The 19,316-nt window shown below is 36.0% G+C and overlaps 1 protein-coding gene across 1 annotated transcript in view; it reads left to right on the top strand.

The window, feature by feature from the left end:
• The first annotated feature begins 1,191 nt into the window (after positions 1-1,191).
• The window catches only part of LOC145668210 (uncharacterized), a 42,252-nt gene continuing 24,127 nt past the window's right edge, over positions 1,192-19,316 (top strand). Inside the window, exons 1-2 of the mRNA XM_081735857.1 lie at positions 1,192-1,423; positions 17,597-19,208. Coding sequence (XP_081591983.1) covers positions 17,848-19,208 — 1,361 coding nt within the window. The 5' untranslated portion in view covers positions 1,192-1,423; positions 17,597-17,847. The remainder of the gene's footprint in view (positions 1,424-17,596; positions 19,209-19,316) is intronic.

Genomic DNA, 19,316 nt, shown 5'->3' with positions numbered 1-19,316 from the left:
AAAAATAACTATCATGAAGAAAGAACAAAATTGCGTGATTGTATCTGAATGAATCGATGAAGTACAAGATGTGCATTTCCGTAGCGATAAAAGTGAAACAAATAAACATGACTATGATACCAAAAATATGAAAGCGTAGAGCAGCAACAATATTCTCCCCCCCTCGCCCAAAAGCGAATTTCATTGTGTCCTTGATTGAAGATGATTCTAAAATACTAAACGGAGTTTTTGGGTTGTTGGGAAGTATGCCCCCCAAAAAATATTCAGCCCCCCAAACAAAATATTTTAGTGACGCCACTGTATTAGCATTTTTTTGCGTGTGAAGTATTGTGATATACGTTTCTGAAATTGCATAGGGCATATGCTTTCTTACAATGGGAGACTAAAAAAAAAACAATCTTCAGGAAACGCAACACAGCAGTTCTCATTACGAAGTACCTTCATCTTTTTGACAAACTGAAAGGTCTCCTCCACAGCTGGAAACCGTGTCAATGGACTGTGGAGTGCGGGAATAATTTTACTATCTGTCCGGCAGGTATCAAAAGTCTGCGCGCGCGTTTCTAAGAGGAACCTGTGTTCACACGTTGTGAGTGTATGTGTGTATTTGTGTGTGGGGGGGGGTATGTCGCTTATTCACATCTCTAGCGCTGTTGCAGAGCACAGGGTAGTTTCAAAGTCGACTACAATGCAACTTCATTGCCATTCAAGCATCGCGGAAGTATTGCAGTAAACTGTCCCAGAAGTATAGGATTCATCGTTTATGCTGAGATCAGTGTCTGTAGGGATGTCAGGAAGGTTCACTATGATTGTTTTCAAGCAGTGAAAAGTTTTAAAGAAAACTTATAACCGAAATTTACACGTTTTATTGATGAGAACTATTTTGGGCGGAATTTCAAGGTTACCATATCTGATATGAAAGAATTGTCTAAAGGAAAATAATAATTCGACAAGAAAGTTAACGTTCTGTACGAATTCTGCAAGAAGAACAGTAAGAAATGTGTAGTATCTTTTGTGTGAGTACGTCACCTATGAGAATGTGGTAGAATTTTCCTAACAAATGACAAAACAAGAGGAAAATGTCTAAGTACCGATAACGATATTTAATGCAAAGTGGAAACACTACAGGACGAGTTCGACTGACAGGTGAATGGCCACACCTACACTACCCTTCTCCCCGCTCCCAGAACACTGAAATCTGACATGCTCGAGAAGTAGTGAGGGCTCTGAAGGCCATATAGCTTATTTTCTTTAGAGATGTTAGCAACACTGGCAGTGATGTGAACGAGAAACAAAGAAACATCAGCAGGCGTAGCTTTTCATCCAACTATCCATGTGGATTATTATTTTCTGTGTACAGCATTTGTTTTTCTATTAAGTTTGTGTTGTTGGAAGTTCTTATGAAAGGAATAGAAATACGTGGAAGGTATGTTTGGCCTATGTTTAGCAGAAGGGGTCCAGTTCTTTTCTCTAAAAATTGTTACAATTTTGGTAATTTCTGTTCACATTCGGTTAGTTTAAGTTAGGGTTGATTAGTTTAAGTTAGGTTAGGCTAGTTTAGGTTACATTAGGTTAGTTTAGTTTATGTTATATTAGTGTAGGACAGGGGCGGATCCAGGGGGGGGGCGATCGGGGCGATCGCCCCTTCCCCAGAAGAGGAAACTTTCTTATTTTATATATATAAATAAAACCCATCCCAAAGTTTGGAGCCCTTAAAAGTAGCAATATGACAACCCACCGCCCCCCCCAGAAGTCGGTCCTGGATCCGCCCCTGGTGTAGGAGTCCCGCATAATTTTCTAAAAAAATGATAGAATTTCGCTTATTTCTACTAATATTGCGTTAAGTTAGGTTAGTTCAGGTTACTTAACATTAGTTTATGTTAGGTTAGGTTAGATTTGATTACGTTATGTTACCACTAAGTACTTGCATCACTCATTTCTCCTGTAAATTTTGTGTCTTTTACGTGCTTCTGGACCCCTTGTACTAAACATACCCCGTATGTTTTAGAAATTATCTTTATTTCTGAATTGTAATAGTGCTTACAATTAAAGTTGTCAATAAACAATTAGGTGGAACATTAGTAAAGTTTGGTAACAGGTAGTTTGTTTTCTTAGAGATAGAGGAAACAAGTACATAGTTCTTGCGTGTGCATCTGAAAACGTTTTTTCTAAATTGTAGAGGAACTATTTTAGTTACGAATTATATTCATTCATTCTAAATCTTATACTGTAGCCACTTTTTGCTACTAAATTGTTAATCCACAAGGTAAATGTGTTGTTGAAAGAGCTCATTCATTTCGGTGGCAGCCCTTTAGCTCTTACCGACGTAGATACCGCATTTAAAATGTGTTCCATTACTGTGCAATTATATGTACGTAAACAAGTCATTGATCGTAAGCATTTAGTAATGTAATAAAACTACTAGATGGTAGGACCATGTAGGATGATAAATAGGCATGTTTTTCTGCATAAATAATCGTTTAACCCCTTTGGGATCCTATGGTACAATTTGTACCATACGCATTTTTCATGGTACATTGCGTTATTTCTCTTCTATTTGAGCTTTTTTGTCCGGTTTTTTTTTTTTTTTTTTTGTTTTGTTTGTTTGTTTGTTTTGTTTTGTTTTCCAAGTCCAGAGGCCTTGTAGAAGACATTACGTATGGTTTCAGACCGTCCTGCGTCCAGACATAGGAAGTGATGACGTCATAAATCAAAAATTTCTTTTCTCATTTTCTAAGCGTATGTTCAATATTTTTTGGCGGGCTTATTTTTCTACGTAGAAGATTGAAATTTTGCACAAACATTCAGTCCACCGAGTAGTATTTACCAGATTTTTTATTCCGATGTCAGTGCTAAAACAGGGGGGGAACCAGAGGGGCAAAGAGGTGAAAAAAGGGATATTTTTACCCCCAAAATCCCGTTTTTCGTCATTTTCCCGCCTCACATACATGATGGGGACACTTGAGTCATACCGTCTAAAAGGCAGTTCCATTCTGAAGAGAATGACAGTCGAATTATTGTCCTAGGGTAATTAGGGACGTCTCAGTGAATTTTTTTCAAAATATACTTCTGTATAGGGTAACAAGGGGAAATTTCTGAATTTTTTTTTCTGGCGGGTCTATTTTTGCACCTAGAAGATTGAAATTGTGCACAAACATTCAGTCCACCGAGTGGTATTTAACGGATTTTTTTTTCAGATTTCTGCGTTAAAACAGGGGGGGGGGTCCTGAGGGGCTAAAAGTTAAAAAAAAGGGATTTTTAGACCAAAAAAATCCCTTTTTTCTGGAATTTCCCGCCTTAGATACATGATGGAGACATGTGAATGGTACCGCCTGAAAGGCAGTTCTATTCAGAAGAGAATATGGGCGACACATGACCCTAGGGTAATTAGGGATGTCTCAGGAATTTTTTTCCCTGAGATCATAGTGTTTTGTGGTAATTTGGGGCATTGTGGGAAATTTTGATAAAATTTCTCCCTCCTTTACTATTCAAGATAGAAACTTGAAATTTGGCACACACGTTCAGTATACCAAGTACTATTTCTCAGATTTTTTTTAGATGGCTACGTTCACACAGGGGGAGTCCAGGGGGGGCCAAAGTTCGAGAAAAAAAATTTCCCTCCGAAACTTTCACTTTGACATTTTTTCCCCGCTTCTGTTATATGGTATGAGCATGCAAGTGGTACCATTTGAAACCAGCTCTATTCTGAAGAGAATGAGGTATGAACCATGATCCTAGGAAAAATAGTGACGATACAGTAGCTGCTTGACTGAAAGTCTAAAAAATAGCCCAAAAAGCCAGGATCCGGAAAGGGTTAAGGAGATAATTGATTAAACATGTTCACACCATCGCTAACGCGCTTATTCAGTATGAACACATTCAAAAGCGTACCAGCTGGCTTTGTGTTACCTTGCAGAATTCATACAAATGTTGCTTGTAGTGACCATCTATCTGATTTTGGTGCGTGTTCTTAACACGAACAATCGTTTTCATTATTTTGCAGACATACCATAAAATGCGCCAAGTAAAATAGACTAGGGGTTTTGTTTACACCCAAGAAGGGGCATTAGTGCCGTATCTCCGGACCAATTTGAAAACTAAAAAAAGCACCAAAATGTATTGCATTCGGTTATATTTTGTTGGATTACATTAAGTTACGTTACATTACGTTAGGGGCATAAAAACTACAGTGCGAAAACAAACCAACCTGTGCTAGGTGTCCACTAAAAAGCACGAATGCTAACTAACCGAGTCAGTCAGGGTGAAGCAGCTGGGCACGCGCGGGGGTGCGTCCGAAGGGAGCAGACGCGTCAGTGACGGTGGGTATATATAAACGAGGGTAGTGACAACATGTGGGTGTTGGCAATCATAACAAATTTTAATAGCACTTGTCATGGTTTCATACTTGCAACGCTTCACTTGTTAACACACAATACTGCTTTTGTACACTGTGCGGAAATATTTCCCGTTGAGTTAGAAGTCACTTACCGTCAAAACTGAGGCTTGTAAACTTTTCCAATTTCAAGAAGAAAATCGTGTACAACAGTTTCCTGGGGTTTCCTTATCCTTTTTCCACACTGAAAATAATATGTTCGTTTCCTCTCTTGTGTTTTCAATTCATTTCCACATTTACCACACACTATTCGCCCGTTCAGCATACCGTGTCTTTTACAAAATTTTAATAAATGTCGTTCGTTATTTTTATACAGTTGCACGTTACTAACACATGATATGTCACTGCCTTGACATACACGCGCCATTTCCACTCCACACTGCCTTTCGTGCTACTATCTTATAACAAATGTACCTCTCCTCGAAATATTCCTTCCGCCTCACCATACAGTACCGTTTACATCAAAAACAACAACTTTCTTCACTTTTACTATTTCACTTGCCTCACTTTCACTCGTTCCTCCTCGCTAACTTAAATAAATTCTCCAATTGACCCGGTAAATTTCCTAAAGTTGGTCCGGCGATACGGCACTTAACCCCAGGAAGGTAGATATAAAAATATTTTATCACGTGGCATATATATTCTTAATCTGCACGTGTCAGGTTTGCCAAAGTGAGCCCAGCCCGAAAGTACCCACTACCCACCTGTGTTTTTGAGCCTTTTATTTGGGTATTAGTACAGTCAACCTGTATAATATTGTTTTATTTTTTTACTAGATTTTGGACGTTTATTGGTGGAATTAAAACACTCGTACGTTAAGATATACTACGTACGTACATAGTCTTAGTATTTTACTGTTTTAAGACATCACAAAATTCTGAATATACAGGCTGAATGAATTCTCATCTTAGTTTGAGATAATTAAAGAACAAATTAATGACTAAATTGTGTTTATATCTGAAATGACAAACCCAGTTTTACATTTAAGCCTATAAAGCTCTGTAACACAGAATGCAATAATAAAATTTCGATAACACACCGACCTAGATTGCAGGAATTACCGATATGAACTATCCTTGGCATAAGGCTAGGCCTCTGATTGTTTCTTTATATGTTTTTACTGTGGAGCGGTGAACAAAGGGGAATACGCAATGGTAGGGGTCTAAAATTCGAACTTAGCACCGCGCCTATACAGTTTGATCAGTTTGTAGCTTTTTCGTCGCATGGTTATCCGTGGATTTTGTTTATTTTTTATTTATTTATTTTATTTGCGTGGAGATGCGTGACGAAGAACTCGCAAAACTCAAGTGATATGATATAGTTTTCGAGACACGACTGAGGCGGCCTGAAACTCAGATTCAGCAGTATCTTGCGTAATTTTGAACCATTCATATGTTCATGTTAGCGCAGCAGCCAAAAGGGTTACTGCCAGAAAGGGGTACTCAGAATTTAAATTCACCATCATCACATGAATCTATTAGTACGATGCTTTCATCATGTGATTGTTGCCTTTTCCTCCTGGGAAACTTGCAAGAAATTTATGTGAAATGATGATCTATTTTATATTTCAAGTGTAAAAAAAGGTAATAAATAACCACAGTCGTATCTACTCTTTGATGGTCGAAACTCAGTAACAGGATAAATCTGTTTGTGATCCAGAAGTAAGAGCCAGTAGGAATGAGATGACATGGATGTTCCGGTTTTCCCTGGAAGTTACGAGCTTATTGCTATCTATTGTGACATGAGGAAAAGGGAGTAAATAATTAATATAGAGTAGCGTTTTGTAAACAATTAGCATGTTGAAACTACAATATTTAATCATACAGTGCGAATGGCAAGCTCAGATAGATGTTTATTACTTGTAGTACTTTTATATTACAAAAATTTACTATTTATTATTTGGCTGGTTGGTTTGGAGGTGAATGTTTCTTTCAGCACTTAGGCTAGTATATGAAAACGCTACGGTATATTCTATGAACGCTGGTCTAGTAACTAGTGTGCCTTAGTCGCACGTGGTCCCGAGTTCGAATTTCAGTTAGAGTACATTAAAACTTAAACGCATTATGGTGGTGCGAATTTCATCTATATCTGTAGGCCCATGTCTCACATATAGCCCGAGTGCTGAAAATAGATGCTGCATTTCAGGAAGATTCTAGAATGCTGGTCCTTATACACAGGTGAAGATGGGTCAGTAGCCAGATTGGTTCCTTTCTTATCAAAGTTCAATACTCAATTCACATAGTAGTGCCGAGCGAGCGTTAATGAGTTATTAGCAAGGTTGATATGTATTGTTTATTACAACTCAATGGGGATGGGGACCAGTGTTCTAGAACTCTGCCGTAAACTTCTTTAAATAATCGAACATTGGACATCAGAGAACAGGGTGTCTATCGGTCACGAAAGTCATGAAAAAGTCACTAAATTTAGCTTTTGGGTTACGTTTTATATATATATATATAAAATCTGTACAAATATATAGACTGAAAAATTTTGTTCTATAAAACGTCCAAATTCACCACCAAAAATGTGTGTGGTTGGCTTTAGACGCTACAAAATCACAAGCAAAGCACGCTTCTAGCGCATGCATGAATATACGGCCTAATTCGCACCCAAATTTTCTTTTGAGAATGTTGTGAAATTTTATTGTCTGGTAAAGAAAAGGTCACGAAATTTCATTTTGGAATTATAGTAGACACCTTGGAGAAGTACGTAATTCTATCACCAGAATAGAACAAGCAGCAGCGTTACGTGTACATTACGTAAAGAAGTTTGGTTTGTGTTGAATGATATTTACACAATTACTATTGAAACTTGAGATTGTGGCAGATTTCTGTCACTTCCATCCTGAATAGAGAGTTAAGGCAGAAGACGGTATCTGTTCTTAGAACGCTACTTAAATCGATTCGGGGGGGGGGGGATCTGCTTATCGTTATCTCTTATCGTTTTTACTCTGTATAGATGAATATTGAAGCCGGAAGTTGTAGGGAATTTGTATCACTTCCGGTTTTGGTAGATGTATAAAGATGGAGATCAAATGTATTCTTGGGATACAATATTAAAACCGCAGATGGTTGTTTATACCACATCCAGTTTGGATGTCACCTCCTCAACAAACACGATTTCTTACTTTCGACTCCCTAAATGCTGGTCAAAATTAATGGTGATCCTTTAGTTAATTCTTGAATTGTTTTGTTGACAGCATCTATACAGGAACTAGGCAGCTATTAAAAAGTAATCCAAGTGACACAAACACTTACAAAAATGGGGGGAAATCTGCTACATCTGTCCACGCTAATTGTGATATTATTGCAAGCTTTTGGCTTTATTGCAGGGATCAAAATATGAGGATGTTAGAAACTTACTGGACAAAATGACATGTACCAAGAATTAAAGCGTATCAAAATGAACCTACAAAATATGTGCACAAAAGTAAAAATACTTAAAGCACAATTAAGAAAAGAACAGGAGATACTGAGCAAACTTACATTACATAACAAACTGCAAATCGTACTTAAGTTAATGATATTAACAGTTCCATCTATTTATTTAAGTGAAGCGTCCGTTTTCAGTCTAATGGATGATGTGAAAAATCGTCATTATAACACTAGAGATCAAAGCAAAAAGTCTTATTTTACTAGATTATCACTGGTACAACAGGGCTTCAGACAGAGTAAATAAAATATTCAATGCTTTGCTCAATCATATAAGAACGGAGATAAACGTGAATAAATTTAAACACGTATCTAATTGAGAAAGAATTTCTTAATGTAAAAGAATGCCTAGAAATATCTGTAACAATGTACAATATTTTTTTCTATAGTTATAATTACTTCTGGAAATTATATATATATATATCAGGGTGGATTGATTTAAATCACTTGACTTTTTTAATAAAAATCGAATTCCGAAATAAATTAATTTAAAGTGCAAATAAGTAAAATCCCGTTTCTGTTCTGTTATTTCGATTATGGAAGTTAATAATCATAATACAATGAGACCCAAATGTACAGTATAGTATGAAAACAAGTGTTATGCAGAGGATGATTAGGGAAAATCCCGTTTTGAATAGGTAACGGAGCAATCCTGCTTTCTTTTCGTAACATTGCGTTTGGGTTTTAAAATCGTTAACTATTCCAACGTGGAAATCACCATCGACATTTAAGATGAAAATTCTTTTTTGTGCGTGTCGGTGTTTATTTGTTCACAGATAATAGGGTGTATTTAAAGGGGTCCTATCCCCTCTCCATTTTTTTTTTTTTTTTTTTTAAATTTTATAACTTTAGGCGAAATTTATGTATTTCATGCCGCAAGCTAGTTCTGAGTTTTTAAAAATAGGCCCTTGCCAAATATCAGTAACTTGTGAAAAAAGTGCCATTTTGATAAACGTTGCTGTACTTTTTCCTTAATGCTTAACCTTTTAAATTATATCACCTATTTTTAGGTGATAGGGTAGACTCTTCATTATTCGATTAAAAAGTGCCAATAAGGCTTTTTACTTCGTTTTCTTCAAGACTGGAGGCATTTTAGAACACGTTACATATGCTTTCACGCCTTTCTGCGTTGAGGCATTGTGTGTGATGACGTCATAAATTTAAAAAGATATTTTTTGTTATGCGTATTATTATTATTATTATTTGGCGGGTTACATTTTGCATTCAGGAGACTGAAATTTCGCACGCTCGTTCCGTGCACTCCTTAATAATTTTCAGATCTTTGCGTGGAAACAGCGGGGTCCAGAGGGGCAAAAATGTTTTAAAAAGGATATTTTTAACAAAAAATAGCTTTTTTTTCGTGATTCTCCGCCTCAGATGGAGACATATGAATAGTACAGTTTGAAAGGCTGTTCTATTCTGAAGAAAATGATGTACGTACCATGCTCCTAGGATAAATAGGGATGTCTCAGGAAACTGTTACCTGAGATCCTGTTTTATACGGGAATCTGGGGTATTTGGGGAATATTATTTTTCGCGGGCTTACTTTTGCACCTACAAGATTGAAATTTTGCACATTTACTCAGTGGATCCATCAGTATTTTTCAGATCCAATCCTTAAAACAGGGGGAGGGGTACAGAGAGGTATTTTTTTTTAAATATATTTTTAACAGAAATTTCCTTTTTTCGTGACTTACCCGCCCCAGATACATGATGAAGACATTTAAAGGGTACCGTTTGAAGATTTGTTTTATTCTGAAGAGAATAATGTACAAATCATGATCCTAGGATAAATAGGGATGTCTGAGGAAATTTTATATTACATCCGGGTCATCTGGAGCATTGTGGGAATGTTCTTAGCTAATTGTTAAATTGTTTCCTCAGCCTTACTACTCAAGATAGAAGCTTAAAATTTTGTACACATATTTAGTACACCCCTTAGTATTTCCCAGTTGATTTTGAGATCTGTGCGTTACACACGGGAATCCAGAGGGGATCAATTTTTTTAAAAAAAAGTAAAATATATATATATATATATATATATATATATATATATATATGCCGATTACTCTCAAAATTTATCGCTTCAGGGATATGATAGGGAAATGTGAATGTTAACGTTTCAAAACTGTTCTATTCTAAAGAGAGTGATGTATGTACCATGATCCTAGGATAAATAGGGATGATGCGGTAGCTGCTTGACTGAAAGTCTAATTTACCTTTAAAAAGAGCCATAATTTAAAAAGGGTAAGAAACATTGTTTGGGATTGATATAGGTTAACAATTGGAAATAATTCAAAATTCAACCCCAACACTTTCACTTAAATGGCATAATTAACATTTAATACTAATTCCTAATGCTTTATTTTCAATTCGCGACTTGTATTATATGAGGAGAAAGATTTGATTTAAATCAAAAAAATCGATTTAAATAAAAAAAATCAACAAAAATGATTTTTTTTTAAAAAAAATCACGATTTTTTCCATCTTGATATATATATATATATATACACTTTAATCTTACACAAATACTATGTACATGTGAATTGAACCCTCCAAACATCATGCATTGGTTAGATGGAATAAATAAATGAAATTAAATTAAATGATATATACATGTACGGCAAATCAAACTATTTGAAGTGGAGAATCTCTTGAGATCTTTATCAATCAGCGAACAGAAAATTGTTGTTAAATTAGGATAATGTTGTTACCTTTAATTAAATTTTAACATTTTTGTCCCAAAGGAACTTGAGAATTCCGAAAAAAAAAAAAAAAAAACCCGAAAAAAGAGAACACACCTACAAAATCCAGCTTGGTTGGACTTTTTAATGAACTTGGTTTGTTTTCCAAGCCCTGACTTTTTGAAGTACTAATCTATTAGCGCCTTTACAGTTTTATGATATTCTCTGTGTATTATTAGCATATATATGGCTACAAATGCAGTGTATTTTGGCGAAATTTGTCTCTTAATGTTTAAAATATTCATATTTTATTAGTGACTTGATATTTTGTAACCTTTATTGTAGTACTAACTGAAATACCCGTTCTTCGCACGGGAAGAATAGTTATATAGGAAATATTTGTGTCTCCTCCCCATTAGGATGCGCATTCCAATGAAAGTGTAATGATAATAATCCATAATATACTGTACTTTTGGCATAAATTTTGAAATACGGTGGCTAAGGGAGACGGTGATGATTAGATGGGTGATAATAGTAAAATGAAGGAAGTGGGAGAAAACTGGAGAACTCCGAAAAAGCCCACGCACGGGGTGTTTATCCACCACAAAATTGACTTGCTGCGGACGGATCGAACCAAAGACCCCACATACCACAGGTGAACGCGCTACCACTAAGCCACCGCGGGTCCTCAAGAAATCTATACAGTACGCAGTTATGAGACTGTCTCAATTTTACTCGATAGAAAAATTATTTTGTGTCCTAGATCTGTTCTAGATCCTTTCTGAGTGTCTCAGTAAGTTATATAAAATAATTTTTCATGGCTAATTCCGTCTAAAACGTATCTGCCATAATGTATAACACTGGAATGTGGTGTAAGCGCCAAGAATAAAAGAATAAGATACATCAGGATTTTGTTTACACTTAGGAAGGTGTTGTCAAAGTATTTTATCAAGTGGCGTGCATATTCTGGATCTGCACATGTAGTTTAGTGAAAGTAATATTCTTTGTATGATATTAATAATGCTGTTGTGAACGAGTATATAGTTGCTTCCCTCCGTGTTGGACATACTACATGTGTGAACCAATATTATAACTCAAGAGTGAAATACCCACCTACATTTTAATGTGCAATCCGTGCCTTACATTTCAGCCACCGGGAATTGAACCCAGGTCTTTCGCAGTAAATGCAATTACGCTATTCCTTTTGACCACTGGAGCGTAATGGTTTCTCAACTCAAGTTTTGTAATATCTTATATTATTACTACTTTAAAAAAAAATACTTATTCTGTTAAGATTTATTACACAGAATATAATTGCATAGTAATACATTAATTAAAGAGAGGAGCAGAAGAAAAAGGTAATAAATACAAAGCGTGCATTATATATATATATATATATTGGACCAAGTAACCTGCCACAGGACTATGAAGAAACGGTATAAATCGCCTGGATAGTGAACTTGAGTATCACACATATTAGGAAACACTAACAAAATATGGAGACTTAGTGGTAGAACGCTCTCCTGTAGTGTGACAGTTTCTTGGTTCGATCCCCGACCACGCAAATTTACGGTGGATAATATCATGTCTTTGGGTTTCCTTCCATCTTATTCATTCCACTGTTTCGTTAATTATCATCATCACCCTCTTCCTTAGCCTTAGTGCGTAATGTGGAACGTTAAACTCAAATAATAATAATAATAATAATAATGGGGAGCCGCAGTGGCTCAGTGGTAGAGCGTTTACCTCTGGTGCTTGGGGTCCCGGGTTCGATCCTAGCCCCCGCCAAGTGAACTTCGTGGTGGACAAACACCGTGTGCGTGGGTTTTCTCGGGGTTCTCCCGTTTCTTCCCACTTTCTTCATTCCACCATTTCATTCATTACTCATCATCACAGTCTCCTTTAACCTAACCGGCATAACCGTGGGACTTAAAACTCAAAGATTTCATTTTTTCAAATAATAATAATAATAATAAAAATAAAAACAACTGAAAGTTTTTGTTGTTTTGAATGTGTATTTAATACCCAAGGTTACTATATACATAGTCACTAAATTGTGTTCTCGGGTACATAGTTCAAAACTCAAAATCGTATTTTGCACTCCCAACTGCCACTCGTATTTAGAACATCGTTCTACCCATTATTTCTGTGCTCTCAGAAATCATCTTCAAGTGCAGGCATGACCCTAGCCAGTTTTTTTCATTATTATATTACTACAAAACCTGTAAATAGCAAAATTGACACCGAGCATTCCGCGGAACAGGCCTATCCCTATTCAACACTTCTGACTTTTCTGCAAACATACTTGTTACCTTAACTCCTGTAACTATTTCTTAATGTCCACCGCTGTTAGTTGTTTAAGACTGTTTACGGGCTTGCCAAATTGTAGAATAAATATCACTTACTCCTTGTGCACTCAGGCACTAAAAAATTCAATTGAGGTAATTTATGTTTGAAAGCACCTTCGTGTAATATTCACACTTAAGCACTTCTTTGTTCCTATAACTAACCAGTCTTCCTAGTTAATTTTAACATTGACACTATTAATGTTTGTTTTAATTTTGTATTTTAAATTTTAATGATCGCAATAATAGCAATTCCATTTCCTTTTTCTTCCAGAAAACGTGTTCCTAAGCTATGGCGTCCGTACTGATTATCAAGATCAATGTTGATATTTAATTCCTGTGTCAAAATAAAAATCATTACCCGTTCAAAACTTTTGTGTATAATATTAACATTTGAAAGAAATAATGATAATAATAAAATAAAATGTACATATATTTAATTGTAGTTAGCTATTTGCTACATTGTTCCACCTATGATCCAGGTTGCCGTTATCCAAGTTCAGTTCAGGTCGTCTGTTAGAAAAAAAAAAAAAAAAATCAAAAACATTCTTTCAGTGTTACCTAAGCAAGAGTGTAAGACTAAGACTTCGACTGTGTCTATTTCATGGACTGTTGTTTGAAGATGTCTGGACAGTTCTCTTGTAGGGGGCTCTTCACTTCTCGTATGCCTTAAGTGTTCCCTAATCCTCGGCTTGATATTCCTTGTGGCGATGCCTATGTACTGTTTGTCTTAGTGCAAAAGGCTGCGGAAGATAACTGATCTTTGTAGTAAATTTTGTAAGCAGAAAACAGATTTTAAAAATTAGTCTCAGATTTGACTGAAAATTTGATACCAAAATTATTGCCTACTTTCCTCATCCTTTCAGAAACTCCCAGCTAAAGAGGTAAGGGGATTCACTGGAATTCCTTTTTAACCTTGTTTCAGGTCTTATGTGGGGTTCAAAAGCTGCTTTTTTCAATTTATTGAGAATGTAATTATCGAATTTGTTTTTCTTTCCCAGGTGGAATATTGCTCTAAATGATTTTCTAACTCTGTTTTTGTGGGAATGTGCCAATTTTTCGTATACAAAAAATTCCCATGCTATTTCTTTCCTATAAACTGAAGTGCAGGATTTGCTGTTGAGACGTTGATGTGGATGTGTAGGAAATTGAGCCCTTCTTTTGATTCTTTTTTAACTATGAATTTTATTTTCAGTGTATGTTGTTAAATTTTGAAATTAAGTCGGAAAGTGTGTTATCTTCCCAATAAAATAATAAACAGTCATCGACATAACGGAAATATCTAATTAGGCCTAATTTATATTTTTCCTTCTTCCAAAATTGAGATTCAAAGTTGTCCATTAGCATGTTACCCAGTAGGGGGAAAAGTAAACTTCCCATGGTCACTCCGTCTTTTTGTTTATGTATATTTATGTTATCTTAGAATCGAAAGTAATTATTGTCCAAACAACATTCTATTTGGTCTAGGAATTAATTCGTGCGGTTGGTACGCACACATTGAAGCTGTAGTACAAACACAAAATACATAAATACCTTAAGAAAAATATTGTCCATCGCTAGCCACCACTTTCGCCCATCTGTCAGGCAATGTACGGATTCCGTGGCGAAAGAAGTCCTCATCCTTGGAAGCGATCCAGTCAGAGACCCATGTTTCGATATCTTCTGAAGAAGTAAACCGCTGTCCAATCAAATCGTTGTTCATGCAATCGAACAAGTAGTAGTCCGAAGGAGCAAGGTCTGGTGAATACGGCGGGTGGGGTAAAACTTCCCATCCGACATTTTCTAAATAGGTTTTGACCGGTTTTGCGACATGTGGGCGAGCGTTATCATGTTGAACAATAAGTTTATCATGTCTGTTCTCCCATTCTGGTCGTGTTCTGGCCAGAGCTTGCTTCAAACGCATTAATTGTCGTCGATAACGTTCTCCATTCATAGTTTCACCCGGTTGCAGCAGCTCATAGTACACCACACCTTTCATATCCCACCATATGCACAGCATAACCTTTGCACAGTGAATATCTCGTTTTGGTTGTGATGGACCTGGTTCACCTGGTTTCACCCAGGCCTTTTTTCGTTTAGGGTTCTCGTAATGGATCCACTTCTCATCACCCGTAATAATTCGATGCAGAAACCCCTTTCTGCTCTGTCGTTGAAGCAGCAATTCGCAAATGGTTTTTCGTCTTCCAACGTCTCTGTCTTTCAATTCATGTGGAACCCAATGTGACATCTTTTGAATCATTCCCATGGCTTTCAAGCGTTTGAAGACTGTTGTTTGATCAACGCCTAATGCTGCTGCAAGTTGTTCCTGCGTTTGACACGAATCCTGCTCGAGCAATGCTGTCAATTCTTCGTCTTGAAATTTTTTTGGCTGTCCAGCTCGCTCTTGGTCTGCCAAGCCGAAATCACCACTTCTAAACCGTGCAAACCACTTCTGACACGTTCGCTCAGCTAGAGCATGGTCACCATACACTTCCACCAAAATACGATGACTTTCAGTCGCACTTTTCTGCATGTTAAAGTAATGCAGCAGGACACCCCGCAAAAACACTTTATCAGGCACAAATTGCGCCATGTTCACTTAACTACAAACTGGTGTTGTTGACGCTTTAATCCACTGCCCTATACTACGAACGATACGCGATGACAGGGGTTTGCAACACATGTGTGGATACACGGAACTGTGGGACGCTCCGTTCGTTGCGCCATCTCTTGTCCACCCGCACGAATTAATTCCTAGACCAAATAATATTTTGATCTCATAAATTACCAAATCTGAAACCTGGTTCTCTCTAAGCGTATGTTGAGCGCACAATATAGCTAACTCTAATTGTATGGTGTTGAATTAAATAGAACTAACGCATCTATTAAAACTGTTTTGAATTTGCATTTACTATCAAATATGTATCTGTAAGAATTTCTAAGCCGCTTTTAATAGAATATCTAAGGTCTGAACTTTGACAGAAATAAATCTCGCAACCCATTTACCTATTCTGTATGTGGCAAAATACATTTAATAGATTGTTTACTTTACTGAAGGAAGTTGACGTCATTTAAAAAAACGTTTTACTATACTGAAGGATTCTTTGTTGATTTCGAAGGGAAGTTTTTCCTTACATTCATTTTTCTCCATAACAGTAAACTTATTGCCCTTATCGGACTTAATACACCAGGGGTTATGTTTAAAAAGACATTCTTTAAATTCAATTACCAGTTTCATTAACCTTGGGTTGCTTGTTTTTAAGATTCGTAGCCTAGAATCTTTCCTCCGTCTCATCAGAACAACAAGACCTGAACTGAACTTCGATAGCTGGAACCTCCATCATTGGGGCAAAACAATATAATAAATTGCTAACTACAATTAAACATACGCACATTTAATTTTATTATTATCATTATTTTTTTCAAATGTAAATAATGTATTTAGAAGTTTTGAACAGGTAATGAACACAGTGCTTTTTATTCACACAGGAATCAAATATCAACATTGATGTTCATAATCACTGCGGAAGCCATAGTTTAGAGTAAGACGTTTTCTGGAAGAAAAGAGAAATGGAATTACAATTAGTACAATCATTAAAATTAAAATACAAAATTAAAACAAAAACTAATAGTATCAATGTTAAAATCAACTAGGTGGAATGGTTAATTATAAGAAAAAAGAATAGGTGCGTAAGTCTCAATATTGTACAAAAGTGTTTTCAAACATAAAATGCCTCAATTGACTTTTTAGCACTCTGAGTGCACAAGGTGTTAACTTATACATATTCTACAATTTTGTAAGCACGTGAACAGTTTTAAGTAACTAACAGCGGTGGACATTAAGAAATAGTTACAGAAGTTAAGGCAACAGGTTTCTTTGCAGAAAAAGTCAGAAGTGTTCAATAGAATTGACAGGAGTATACACTCGGATATATATATATCTTCTGACTTTATTGAACACTTCTAGATATATATATATATATATATATATATATATATATAAAATATAGGTTTTAAAGTAAAAATGTGACAAAAAATTAAAACGAAAGAAAAAAAATATTCTGGCTAGCGTCACGCCTCCATTTAAGGGTGGTTCCAGAGAGAACTGGATTATTATGTAGAATAATGTTCCAAACACAAGCAGCAGTTGGGGTGGAAGGTAAAGATTTTGAATGTTTACTATACTTACGTTGTTTATATGTGAAAGTATTTTTCGTTCTACATATTCTGGGAAACTGCATATGGCAGATTCCAGTCTGACTTTTTATTATTATTGCAGTAAAGCCACGATTATCCGCGAATTCCGTGTCAAGGTTGCCGCGGATAACCCGAAAAAAGGCTAAAAATGAGGTGCAAATACGGAAAAAAATATTTCAGCATAAAAACTATGTTTTATTGTACAAAAAACATAATAAAACTTTTAAAGTATGTACAGTACAGAAGAAACCTTTACGTCTAAATCACTAATTACTACGGTTTATGCATATCAAAGTAGAGCTGCAATTCGAAACGTGTACTATTGTTGGAAATATTGATTTTTACAATGCAATTCATTTTTATGTTTTAGAACACACAGTATGTATTTGCATGCGGAGTCTCAGTCTCCGCAGCGACTACTTATAGAAAATAATTAAGCACAACTGCAGCAGAGTTAAAAAAAATTTCGCGGCACTCGCGGATAATCGGGCCTTTACTGTATTATTATTATTATTGTAGAACATTTATATCAGTATTCAGTATTTAACAATATTTCAGTTTTAATTTCAGGGAACTCGAGTGTACCTTTGCGTACATAAACATGGGTATGATACAAAACTCATTTCTTGCATATTTTGAAGAATGAACATTTAAAAAGCATAGTACTACGCTGAAGAGTATAATAGTTGCTGAAGAAAGCGGTGAAGGAGAAAATATACCTCAACTGATCCAGGCTACAGGTCCTATTAGGACTATTAAGTCGTTGTCAGTTCCTAACAAAGAAAGTGTCCACAAAGAAGAAGTTTTCATCTAAAACAGCGATGAAAAGGTCAGAAGTCGGAGTCGTGAAATCGAGAAAAAAGCAAAAGATGGGTGATAAACCTTGTGTACTTCGTGCGGGCGAAAGAGCATTTAAAAGCAGTGATATTATGAGCATGAGTGGTTCATCAAGTGATGAAAATGATTCTGAGGACGAAACATGTAACGAGATATATCAGAATATACATAACACGTATTTAAATACTGATACTGAATCTAGTACGGGAGATAAAATAAAGGCAGTAGGAGATAATAGTGAAGAAATGCCTGAAATAGTGAAGAAAAAGTCCGGAGAAAATGTAGAGACAACGAACGTGAGTGACAAAAACAAATTTCTTCCCATTGTTATCAGGTCATGCACCCGTAAAGCAGTGAAAGCTTCTAGTAGTGTTCAGCGTGATGATACAAGTAGCTGTACTAGTCTTTCGATGACTAATGGTGATGGATGTAACGAAAATGACGGCAATGATGGTGATAACGAATTCCCTGAAAGGAATAACTGGTATATAGAAGATCGTAAAAAGAAAATCTCAGATGTACGTAATAAATATAAGAAGTTGATTAATGCAAAAGATACTTCAGATAATGGAAATCAAAATGTACCAGGTCAATTTGTAAGAGCTCCACAATATGATATTAAAGAACACTTTGTTTTCGGTATGCCCTCAACAAGTGAAACCGAGACGATTTCGAAAGTTCCTTCAAAGGCTCACAAAAGAAAGAAGAAGTCTGTTAGAACAAATCGTCAACAACAAAATACGGCATCGGATTCAAACAAAGACACGATGAATTCAGAATCCGAAGTAGTCAGTCCCGCTAATGATGATACACAGTCTTCAAAAACAGACTCTACCACAAAGAAAAAGCGGAAAAAATCGGAGGAAACTAATGCAGAAGAAGAAGAAATTGACAGTGAACAAGAAAATCATCTTCGCAAAGAAGTGAGGACATTTTTAGCGAGAGTTTTTAAGAAAATTAATGAAGAAAACTCTACAAATTCCAGTGAAAATCAGAATAAGAAAAAAAGACGGAAGAAAAAGCGCAAGAAGCCAAAATTTGAAGATGATGGCAAAAATTTTTTATCTTTTAAGGTGGCACCTTCAGTGACCGCCAACGAAGCTGGTGGAGAACAAAGCACTTCACTACAAGGAAATGACTCGGCGACGAACGTGGACAAACCACAAGAAACTGAGACACTCGATGTAGAAGACAAGGGTGCAAATTCCAGTAATGAAAAGAATAATAATAATCATTCAGATGAAGAAAAGAGTACGGATATTTCATCTTCAAAAGACAAGAAAGGAGCAACACAATCTGCGAAAACTCACCGATACATTTTATTTGTTGGAAATATACCTTATGAGTAAGTAAACAGCATTACAAATTTCTGTCATATTTTTATTACTGTTAAGTTACAAGAGGATTGTAATTGTCGCTATCTGTTAAGAGCCCTCACTACTTCTCTAGCATG

This window comes from Thermobia domestica, chromosome 13, assembly GCF_964235325.1.
Source record: "Thermobia domestica chromosome 13, izTheDome1.hap1.1, whole genome shotgun sequence".
NCBI classification, from domain to species: Eukaryota; Metazoa; Arthropoda; class Insecta; order Zygentoma; family Lepismatidae; genus Thermobia; species Thermobia domestica.
This window is presented reverse-complemented; position numbering and strand designations above follow the sequence as displayed.